General features: G+C 31.5%; 1 protein-coding gene across 1 annotated transcript; it reads right to left on the bottom strand.

Annotated features, from left to right (window-relative positions):
• Positions 1–10,808: 10,808 nt before the first annotated feature.
• On the bottom strand, positions 10,809–11,081 carry Smp_204000 (uncharacterized protein; the record flags this gene model as incomplete). The annotated part of the gene is made up of 1 exon (XM_018790134.1): positions 10,809–11,081. One exon carries the CDS (start codon positions 11,079–11,081, stop codon positions 10,809–10,811), a length of 273 nt encoding a protein of 90 aa, XP_018655507.1.
• Between the last annotated feature and the right edge of the window lie 1,011 nt (positions 11,082–12,092).

The following is a 12,092-nucleotide window of genomic DNA, read 5'->3' as shown; positions in this document are numbered from 1 at the left end:
TTCGATATAAGAAGAGGTTATTCTCTGTGCAATGCAATATTTGACTGTTAATCAAAATGTCATTCTCCAAGCGACTATGTATCAATAGGTAGTTATTCTCAAAAAAAAACAACGTTATACTTCATTAGAAGTCATTCTGGAATTGAGCAAACATAACTCTTCAGGAATATAAAGTTTTAAGATGTAAGTTTATCGTTCGTTACTGAATGGAAAAGCTAAAAAAAGCTATAGCATTTCAGTTCACTTTTTTATAACATATTTTGTGTTGATATTCAAGATTGTTAAATAGAATCCTGAACTATTGTAAAATATGGCTGTGATAATTTGTTTATAAGGAGTAGCTTTGTCTGTAATGAGTTTCAACAAGATGCTAGGTTTCAGTGAACATCTTTAAATAGATAACTGGGAATAGTTATTCTCCTTGATCTTTCAAAGATTAAAATCCATTATTGTCTTCACATATGTAATACGTTTTGCACGCATTTATCCGTACTATAAGCTCAAACGATTCAAAATTGAGTTCTTCTGGTGCAAATTCGATTAAGAAGACAAAGGATCATTTTTTCAAGCATAACATTTCAGTTATGATGGCTGGCTATGCTGAGAAATCTTACATTATTACTGACAATGTAATATGATATTTAGATTCGTTCTCTTTTTTAGCTCATAGCAATGAAGCTTATGTTCGCCCACATGCTTTAGTTCAATGCGAAACTCAAGATGAGAATCTTACATTACTAAATGTTTTTCAATTAACCCATCATATTGGTAAATTGATTCTTTAATATTGACAATGTACTTACGATCCAATTAGAATCTAAGTAATTAGTCAAGACTTGAGTCTTGTTTACTGTACTTGTAATAGTGATTATCACTTCTACATGTGCACGAAACGTATTTAAATGTGATATTTGAAGACGAAGAAAAAGAAGTAACAACAAATATTAAAAAAAGGATAACATTATACTTCTATAGTAAGTGACTATCCAATAATTGTATATGTCTGACAAAATGCGTAACGCGATCGTCGTGGTTAAAGTTAGCCTCCTTTTTTATAATCATATTCATTTTAATAATTTAGAAACAAGTTCTACAGTGATTTGAAGTTTACCGGGGAATCGGCAAAAACCAAGAGACGCTGATCAGTTACTCATTTTCACTCTTAAAATTACTTTCTGTTCCATGTAGTATGAAAACGAAGATCTAAATTTTTCGTTGAAGTACAAATTCGGTGAGCTAGTACTCACACATTCAAATAAGCTGTTTTATGATACGACTAACATTAACGTTAAAGATTGTTAAGGCCACTTCGCATGTAACGAAATTTCGTCAGAACAATTATACTACTAACAAGTAGATCAAATTCGTCCCTAAAGTTTGTATATCTTTTATATCGATGGTGTTTTAGTAACTAGCTTGAACCCTATACTCAGCACATCTGTGTCACATATTCGGAACTTAGCTGAGAAACTGGTTGAAGAGGTTCAGTTTAAGGAAAGCGATAATAATCATACTTTACAAACTATAATGTACAACTTCGATAATGATCATCACCAGAAATCAACGATGAAATACTTGAGAAATTGACAAATCGGGAAAAAACTTAAGTTTCAAATGTTGAGTATCAAAAGGGGAGAGATGGAAACTTATCAATCCCTACTATTAACATTATTATAAATTGTATTCATCAAGCTACTTGGATGATGATAACGAGTAAGCTTTAGAAATCAGTCTTTTTAACGAAAGGATATCGTTTGTGTCTGATTGAAAAAGATTACAAAATAAACACTTTAAACACCAAATACATTGAACAAAAATAAATTATTAGCTATGAATCTAGAACTCAGATAAAATACCGTCAATAACTTTTTGTCGAACATAAAGAGATCAACTTGAAACCCGTCACGTAAATGAAAACTCCCTGTAACCTCCAATAGTTGATAGATGATTAGTAATTGAATAAAGAATACGTTGACTCTGTGAAGGTTGGTAGTACATAAAGATCTACTCTACATTAACTAAATCTACCAAATAACAGAATAGAACAGTTACATCTGATCTCGAATATGTACCAAACTGGATAAATCCAACTTCTTACTAGTCATTTCATACTCTCTACAAAATCTATTCACATCTTCTTGATTATTTTTACCGAAACGTAATTTATCTTTTTGCAGATGTTTTTGTCTCCTATCATATTAAACCTAAGTTATCCTTGGGCAAGTAATTTTTTAAACCTATTTAATCAGATTAACTTCAAATATACTTATTTACTTATTTACGCCCGTTACCCCTCGTGGAGGAGCATAGGCCGCCTACCAGCATTCTCCATCCAACTCTGTCCTGGGAAATCCTTTCCAGTTTTTTTCAGTTGCTATTCATTCTTTTCATATATGCTTCTATTTCCCGGCGCCTTTGTCTCTTTTAGAGTTACTTCAAATATAGTTTAACGTTATTCTAGTATCTCCCTATTTTTACCATGTTTACAAGAAGGTTTTTACTGTATATTATTATTTTGAACCAAAAATTTATGCATTAAAACAAATTTTGTTTTAATGTCTATTATTTGTCGATATTTTAACGTCTATTTCAACTGTACACTTTATACAAAAAAAACAAAACAATGAAATCTGAGATTATTGATCAATCTAATAGGTTGTTATGATTTAACCAAAGTCATTTTAGTTAACGATTAGAAAAATAAAAAAAATCAGTTTTTTTCTTCTTTTTTTCTTTTTTAATTCCACATTCAAAATTCCATAGTAATTGGTAAAACTTTTAATTATTGATTAACTTTAAAATTTCATTATATTATATTGTTAAAATCAATTTTCTTAAATTATGATTACTTAAATCATTTGACAAAAAGTTAAGTTATTTTTTTAATATATGAAATAAATTATATTAAATTACTTACTTACTTACTTACTTACACCTGTTACCCTCAATGGAGCATAGGCTGCCGACCGGCATTCTCCAACACACTCTGTACTGAGCCTTGTTTTCTAGTTCTATCCAACTCTTGTTCATTTTTCTCATGTCTATCTCTATTTCTCGGCGTAATGTGTTCTTTGGTCTTCCTCTTCTCCTTTGACCTTCAGGATTCCATGTGAGGGCTTGTCTTGTGACGCGATTGGGTGATTTTCTCAAAGTGTGCCCAATCCACTTCCAGCGCTTCTTCCTGATTTCTTCCTCCGTTGAAATCTGGTTTGTTTTCTCCCACAGTAGAATGTTGCTGATAGTGTCTGTCCAACGGATCCGAACTATCTTGCGTAGACAACTGTTGATAAATACCTGTATCTTCTGGATGATGGCTTTCGTAGTTCTCCAAGTTTCCACCACATACAGTAGAAGTGGCTTGACTTTTGTATTGAAAATTCTGATCTTGGTGTTGTTTGACAATCGTTTTGAGTTCCAGATGTTCTTCAGTTGTAAATATGCTGATCTCGCTTTGCTGACCCGCGCCTTCACATGTGCATCAGATCCACCGTGTTCATCAATGATGCTGCCCAGATATGTAAAGGTTTACACATCCTCCAAAGCTTCTCCGTCAAGTGTATATCGATTGGTGCATGCTGTATTGTATCGGAGAGTCTCGCTCTTCCCTTTGTTTATATTGAGACCTACTGCTGCTGAGGCCGCTGCTACATTGGTTGTCTTCTCGTGCATTTGTTGTTGCGTGTGTGATAGAAGAGTCAGATCATCTGCGAAGTCTAAATCAATTATATTAAATGAATAGAATTATTTCTGGTTAGCGTTTTTTTAGCGAGTTAGCCCTGGGAGCGGCTACAGGAGGAGTTGAATAGAATTATTACTATATATTAATGACTGATAAAAAGATCTAATTGAAAACAATACTGTTTTCTCAAATTTGTTTTAATTTACACTAATTTCTAACATTTTAAAATTACGATTGTATTCAATGTGATGACTTGAAAGTAAAGATGTTTTGATGTAAATTTGAACGTTATTGGACAGTTTATTAAGAATGTTGAGAGTAGGAGTTAAATTTAGTGTATGTTGATCAGTTCATTTAAGGTTCATTGTTACCTATGACCTGAAAACTTGAAGACTACAATGTTGTTTTTTGTTTTTTATAGTTTATGTTGAGGATTGACATTGATTTGACAATCATTGAAAACCAGGAAGCACTGGAAAGCTATTACGTCTCAGTGTGGTCTAAAGGTTAAAGACTGCCTATGAGGTCAGAAGGTCTTTGGTTTGAACCCCGTTCAGGTCGTGCGTATGGTATGTTGAGGAGTCCTGTACTGGAACAAAATAGCTCTCCAGTGCTTACTTCTTATTAAAAGTCGTGTAACTAAGGCCAGTCATTTATGTAAACTACAAAATTCGATAGTCTCATAGAACCCTCAGTACCATTGCATTGTGTTAAAATTATATTTCTTTACTTATATATTTATCAAGGATATCCGCAATTTATTTTTCAGTATCCTCATTTATCGAGCAATGACTTAATTGATGGAGTGTGTATGATGTATGGAAATGATTTTCTCCAATTGTGTTTGATATGTATTCACATCTTAAGAAGGATTATTGATGCCTAACTGTATAATATAGTAAATATTTGTTCACAAAGTAAATTATTGAATTATTATGGCTAAATAAAGATTAGTTCATTTTACACAAATCGTATAAAGTGTAGTGTGTTCATAAATTCTTTGATACATTCCTGTAGTTAAATAAATCCATTTGGGGTCATTTATCTTGTGTTTGAGTTGCCATGTATCTCTCTCTGATAAAGCACCGTAGAACCAAAATAATTATTAGGATTTAGGGAATACTAAGCTTTAGTAGACTAGAGAAAAGTATATGGACAAAGTAATTAAGATTACTTTAAGCACATAATTTTTTTATAAACATGTCTACGGATATTTCGCCGTAAAAATCGATATCAAATATCTATGTTTCTTAATAACTTCTTGGAAATAATGTTCGGAAACTTTAGTTTATTCAGATAAGCAGAGATGGATAGGGGCTAGCAATGAGATCTAGGATGTGGATTTCGTCCTATTTAAGACTCATCACATGCATGTACCTGGATGTGAGTTGATATTCACCCCGGGACTCGGACAACGTACCGTTTGCTTCAAATGTCGTAATACTTGTGACTTAATGGCTATGTAGAGGTAATACTCATAGGACGCACATATAACAAAAAGAGACTGATCAATTAGAGTCCTAAACATCAGTCGAAAGATTCAAATAATCAATACAAATGAATCAGTTTATTCTTGTTCAGTATTCATCATAAATGTGTACATAAGACTAAATAACGGGAAATACATTAGTCTGAATTTTACATCTACATAGAATCGCATCTACAGATTAGTTGGTGTCGATCTTGATAGGTTCTATGTTTGTACAGTCTTTTTGTATAATTTTGACTCGTGTCAAGAAATACTTAAATTTGTTTAATATTTCATACGTTTTAAACCTTACTCATTTATTATTAGATTTTAGTAATTTTTCATGATGATTACTAAACTTTACTCTGATCATTTCTTCTTAATATCTGTTTAATGGAAAATTATCTTTCATGTATCTAACCCTTAAATGATTTCCGTTCTCTTACTCTTCTCAATCTCTTAGTTATTACACAACCTTGCATCAATATTTAAAATCTTGAATCACTTCATGATATAATCATATTCTATTCTTCTATAGACACACTTAATTCTGCTTATTTCTCATTCAACTAACCTATAAACTAACATTTCAACTCCTTCATATTATAAATTTCATATTTTTCATATATACCATATACACACAAAAACAACATACAGCGATGTCTTACACAACATCACCTTGACCAAAATTACATGACACTAATATAATCAGACACATATTTTAATTTTGAATGGATTAACTACTTATTTATTTACTTACTTTCTAAAGCAACAACTTAAAACTAAATTATATAAAACATCAGAGATTCGAATTCCTACTTATCTGAATGTCATAAATGTATCATTATTTTATTCATTTTCTGGATTATTATAATATCAACTACAAAATTGATCAGCTCAAATAATTGCCTATAGAATAACCTTTTCCATTCAGATAAGAAAGGGCTTTCTTGCTACTGTTAATATTATAATAAGGTAGGTATGCTTAATAATATAAATTTCATTTTTATGGTGTATAACTAAGAATAAAACATTTTAAAGAGTCAATTTAATGACTTACAGATGATTTCGGATTGTAAAGCATGAAAACTTTTATGAAAATAACCTTTCTGGAATCTATATTTTTTCAAATAAGCATGATGTTTGGTGTGATTACAATTCCAAGAACTCTTTTAATCATAGTTGAAAGCGTGAGTCAACTGAAGCTAGACCACCAGGGAAAACCTGCAAACACTGCTTGACGGCCGTTTCATCCTATTGCACAGCTTCTCAGCAGTGCGCATCCACGATCCCACCTCGCGAGATTCGAACCCAGGACCAACCAGTCTCGCGTCAGAACACTTAACCGATAGACCACTGAGCCGACATCCGATAGTGTTAATGTCTAACTTCAACCAATCCACGAAATTGAGCAACCATTCACCAATTGTCTTCAGTGAGTTGATATCTCACAACAGACGTGGTTGAACTCCACTGGTTACTGCTTCTCACTAGAACTCCTGGATTTACCTCTCAAAGTCAGTCACTAGTGAGCATATGATTATTATTATTATCAGAATGGGTGAGACTGGTAGGTTCTGGGTTTGAATCTCGCGAGGCGAGGTCATGGATGTTCACTGCTGAGGAGTCCAGGTTTTCCATGGTGGTCTAGCTTCAATAGACTCATGCTTTCAACTATGAAAGTACTAAATCTCCACAAAAAAAACCCACTCTTTTAATCGTCAATTAAGTCAAGTCCATGTTATTCAATGATTTATTATAAGTGGTTAATCTTGAGGTGTATCCAAGCTTCTAGAAAGCATTGGTACCCTTGAGGTTTAGTATATATATTACTGATTATTATTAATAAGAAATAAGTAGAAAATTCTAGGCTATAGTATACTAAATAATATCAACATTTATCTCTACACATTGATGCTAACAAGTACATTGTAGACCTGATTGATTAAATCCCCTCACTGGTTGCTCTCCTATATATGGGTATCAGTAGCCATTTACATATACCACCAAACAGAATTAAAAAAGTAAACATTTTACAAAGGACCAATTACTGTCTTCAGTTTTCGTTGATCTACTACATTGTTTGTCACCAACACAACGTTTTTATTTATCGGGAGTGATTGACAATGATATCAGGAAAGCTATAAAATTAGGACATAAATTCTTACAAGCGAAAAAATGGAACAGATGTGATCATTCAACCCATTAACCGGTCGAACAAATTTTAAAAGACAGAATCATTAGAACAAAAATTCACTGTATTTTTTGATACGTAACTTATGACTTTTCAATCATTAAGTAAATACTCAAAGATGGAAATGTAGTTCTCAAAATAACCAACAACTATTCTCTTCTATCAATAAGTTAATAATAATATCTTTCTTATTATGCTTAATGAATACAAGAAATATGATAACTGATTCTCTATATATTCATCAGTAGATAGAGTAATTAAATTAATGTTAAGCAGAAAATGGGATACTTGGAGGTACTTTTCTTTTTAACTTAAACGTCACAAATTGAATGTGTGAAGCTGTTGTAATTGTCATTTTAACAGCTCGAAAACCAGGAAAACAAACAAATCAGAAGATAAACAATAGTATACACATGGAAAGAATAGGAGAACATTAAAAGTAATCAAGTGTTTTGTTTAAATAAATAAACGGATATATATATTTATGATGTACAAATTGGACTTAAATACGTTTATCAATGTCCTTCCATGAAGTTTTTGAATTCCTGAAAATCGATATAACCGCTTTTGTCTGTATCACAGTAGGCAAATATTTTTTGTATATCACTTGAAGTAAATTTACCGCCATTAGTTAACATGAATTTTTTAAATTCTTTTTTATTTATTCGTCCATCATGATTTTTATCGACTGTTTTAAAAACTTCTGACCAAAACGAATCGCTAAAGGATATTGAAAACAAGACGAAAAACATGACGAAATATGACTGATTTATAAGTTAAAAATGTATAGATTACACTGAAATCATGAACCGACCAAAGTTAGTTGAAAACTTAGAGATATTGAATGGCCGTTTCGTCCTAGCATGTGTCTCCACAACAGTGTTCACCCATGACCTCGCAAGCGGGAATCAAACGCGGGACTTTCGGCCTTGCATGCGAGCCCCTAACCTATAGACCATTTCAGCAGTATCTAATGATGTACAAGTCTAGCTTAAATAAGTCAACGACACGAAATTACATTGAGATCATAGAAATTCCATCATAAGCTACAGAATTAAAGTACTCATTACTTTTGCTTTTAAATATTCCACCATTTTTATGACTATAGTAGTTAATCTCACTATTTAGCGATTCACCATTTAGTGTCCTGCGTAACATCAACTGTAATGTCGCATTAAGCTAAGCCCGTCGAAAATTTCATAGTGTACCTAGGAATGCTGATACTTTTTAACATTTTTTGTCGATAAGTGTGCTACGATTGATATAATGTGCTAATATATATGAAATATTTCCATGAAATCAGCTTTATTGTTTGTACAACATAGTTAGAATGAATGATTCACGAATACTTGAGCTGAGTGAAAAACCGTTGAACGTCGCAAAATTTGTCTGTGTATTTTAACATTTATACCTAGGATCAAATTTACACAATCATAATGATTTTTTCCAGTTCACGATCATGCGATGGATTACAGAGTACTATTTTGACAGCTTTTCCATATATCTCTCGTTTATAAATAAATTTATATAGTTCTGAAAGTTAGAATAAATGGCCACATACTGTGAACGATTTGACTACAGATGTATTACAGATATAGTCATCAAGTTATGCTACTTCAAATAAATGAAAACAGTTGGAGCTTGACTATATCAATAGTTGAATTAGGGATCATTGTGTTTTAACACAGTTTTTGAGTTGGACCTCATCAATGTAATGTTGTGTGTCTGCAATGTAAAACAGGAATTCCATACTATAAAAATACAGTAATTTATTGTGATACCGTATGTGAGTACTTCTGATGGGTCCCATACAAGGATAAAACAGATTATATTGATCCGTAATCAAAATAGTATTAATTGTTCAGTGGTTTTTAAAAATTTGCGACCCTGACAACTGTTTATAGTATAGACTAACTTAAAATCGATTAATTTTAACCAATCATGATATGTTAATCAAAATACTTATAAAGGTATCATTGATACTATTTGCACTTATTACATTTAAACTTGAAACAGATTATCATCAAAACTACGGTTGATTTCTTGTATGTATTTGAATAATATCGGAATAGAATTAGTTTTTTTTGCACGAGGCATCGAAACTACTAATTGAATACATTTATAATTAACTTACTTAAACTTACTGTCACAATTCATGATTGTTTGTTGATGACCTGTATATATGAAGATTTTTATGAATGATTTTAAATAAATATATAAGGGATCTTATTGTTATAAAACAGGATATAAAAAATTAATGATGTCAAATTATTTAATTTTTGTACTGCCTAAAGAGTTTTGTCAACTCAGATCAAAAAGTGACCATCATCATAGTTAGTTCAAAAGAAGCTTATACTTTAAGTTATAAGACTGTAGGTTATCATTAGAAAGATTCATTCGAGACTATAAACGACCCCATAACCTGTTCCCTTCCCCTCTAATGTCATAATCTAAGAAGTCATTCGTATTCTATTTGAGTCATAACAAACATGTAACTGACTAGCTGTAGTTAGTAATATTAGTAATATCATATTGATTAGTTTTTATTGTTATGTAGATTTTATTTAATTAAATTTAACAATATAATCAACCTACGATTTCTTTCAACTACATAACAAATGGTATATTGGTCTAGCTTCAATTAACTAATGATCTCAAAACTATAAAATTACTAATATCTGGACCAAACCCCTTCTGATAATGATCATGTGCTCACTGGTGACTGGCTCCATGAGGTATTTCCTGGAGTTCTAGTTAGAAGCAGTAACCAGTGGAGTTCAACCACGTCTGTCTGAAGACGTTGATGGATGTGTCGCTCAATTTTGTGGATCGGTTGAAGTTCAACATTAACAACACTGGATGCCGGCTCAGTGGTCTAGTTGTTAAGCGCTCTGATGCGAGACTGGTAGGTCCTGGGTTCGAGTCTCGCGAGGCAGGATGGTGGATGCACACTGCTGAGGAGTTGTGTTATAATTGTATTTTGCTAATAAACGACCCAGCTATTCCTATTGCTTAATATTTTTATACGATGACACTCAACAAGACCCCAAAATCAGAACACGTTGAACAGGAATGAAATTGTATTCAAAATAATAATGGTATGTGAACAGCAATCACTAGTTTAAATAACGTTCATATATTTATAGTATATACATAAGAAGCTTCTAGATTTTTCTCCAATAATATGCCCAGGCTGATCGGTTTAGAATTAGCCAATCAGCGCACAGCAACACCATCATGCATGAAACATGCATACATGCATACATGAAACATCCAATCTATATCCCACTAAGAAGTTGCATAATAGGACGAAACGGCCGTCCGTTGCTTCCAGGTTTTCCATGGTGGTCTAGCTTCAATTGACTCATGATCTCAACTCTATAAAATAGTATTACTTATTGAAGTTACTGATCAATCTCCATTTTTTTAATCATACCATTAAATCACTTAAGCACAAAGAACATTATTTAAATAAATGACTTTATATGTTTGATAAACAAGGGATATTTGGATGAAGAATTATTCACAATAACTAAAACCAAAATAAGGTATATACAAATAAGTGGATTAGACAATGTTATATGTGAAAATAGCAAACTTTTGTATCGATTAACGATTAGATACATCCAGAATCTATCGTTTGTAAATCTTAAAAGATATATATAGATATTGATGAAAGATTCATTCTTTGTAATCACTGTACAATACGTTATGTCTTTTCTGTCTAACTTAGTACTCATTTAGTTAACAGTAGACTATACACATTTAATAGTTAGTATCATTGTAATGAATAAAATTTTTCACTATATCAATCTGAATTAAAAATGAGTTGCGTGTCTAACCAAAAATATTATAATTAGAGTCTTATTACGCTTGAAAAAATACTGCTAATAAGTGAATGAATCCAACTTGATTAAATTGATACAAGAATGACATGTCCATACAAGCAAACAGCGAGAGAAGACCGAATTTTGTAAATGAGAACTCTTTTTATTCAAAAATAAACAATAATTTAATGAATACATAAATGAAGTATAAGATTAGATGTTTTCTAAGAGAAATTATAGGCATTTCTTGCAATCCTTCTTTCCGTTACATACTTTTTTTTATTAGTTAATCCATGATTACAGTTTCCATAGCAATCTAGTGAGCTTAAGAAATGTTTAGCACTTTAAAAGGTAGTGTATAATATAGCTGGATTGTTTTTTTCTATGATAAGTGAAATTTTGTTTTATACATTTCAATCGATAAGTAATAATGGAATGATAAGTTTACGTCGTCTTCTCAATATAAAAAATAAAAATTCATACTACCTAACAAAGTCGAATTTTTCAGTGGAACATTATATATCATCCATCAACATCGAATGAACTAGACAAAAATGATAAATCTTTTTTTTATAAAAAAAAATGCCACTTCAACTTACCTGGTAACTGAATCTCATGCACAAAACTAATCTCGTTAAATAATAAATGATTATGAACTAACATGAGTTAACAAATCATTTTTATACCATTTTTTTTCTGGTTAATCTGTCTATTACTAAATAGGACGTAGATGCCTATATGTAAGTACGTACATGCGAGTGTGTATCTCTGTATACATAAGTGTTGTTATTCTGCTATTGAATAAACAATATTTTAAAAATAACATCAAATAGGCTGCCCTTATTAATTATCTTAGAAAATATTTATATTTTTATTCATATTGTTCTTACATTATTGAGTGATCATGATTTTGTTTTTCTTAAA

This window comes from Schistosoma mansoni, chromosome W, assembly GCF_000237925.1.
Source record: "Schistosoma mansoni strain Puerto Rico chromosome W, complete genome".
NCBI classification, from domain to species: domain Eukaryota; kingdom Metazoa; phylum Platyhelminthes; class Trematoda; order Strigeidida; family Schistosomatidae; genus Schistosoma; species Schistosoma mansoni.
The sequence above is the reverse complement of the archived record's forward strand: the minus strand, read 5'-3'. Positions and strand labels throughout refer to the sequence as shown.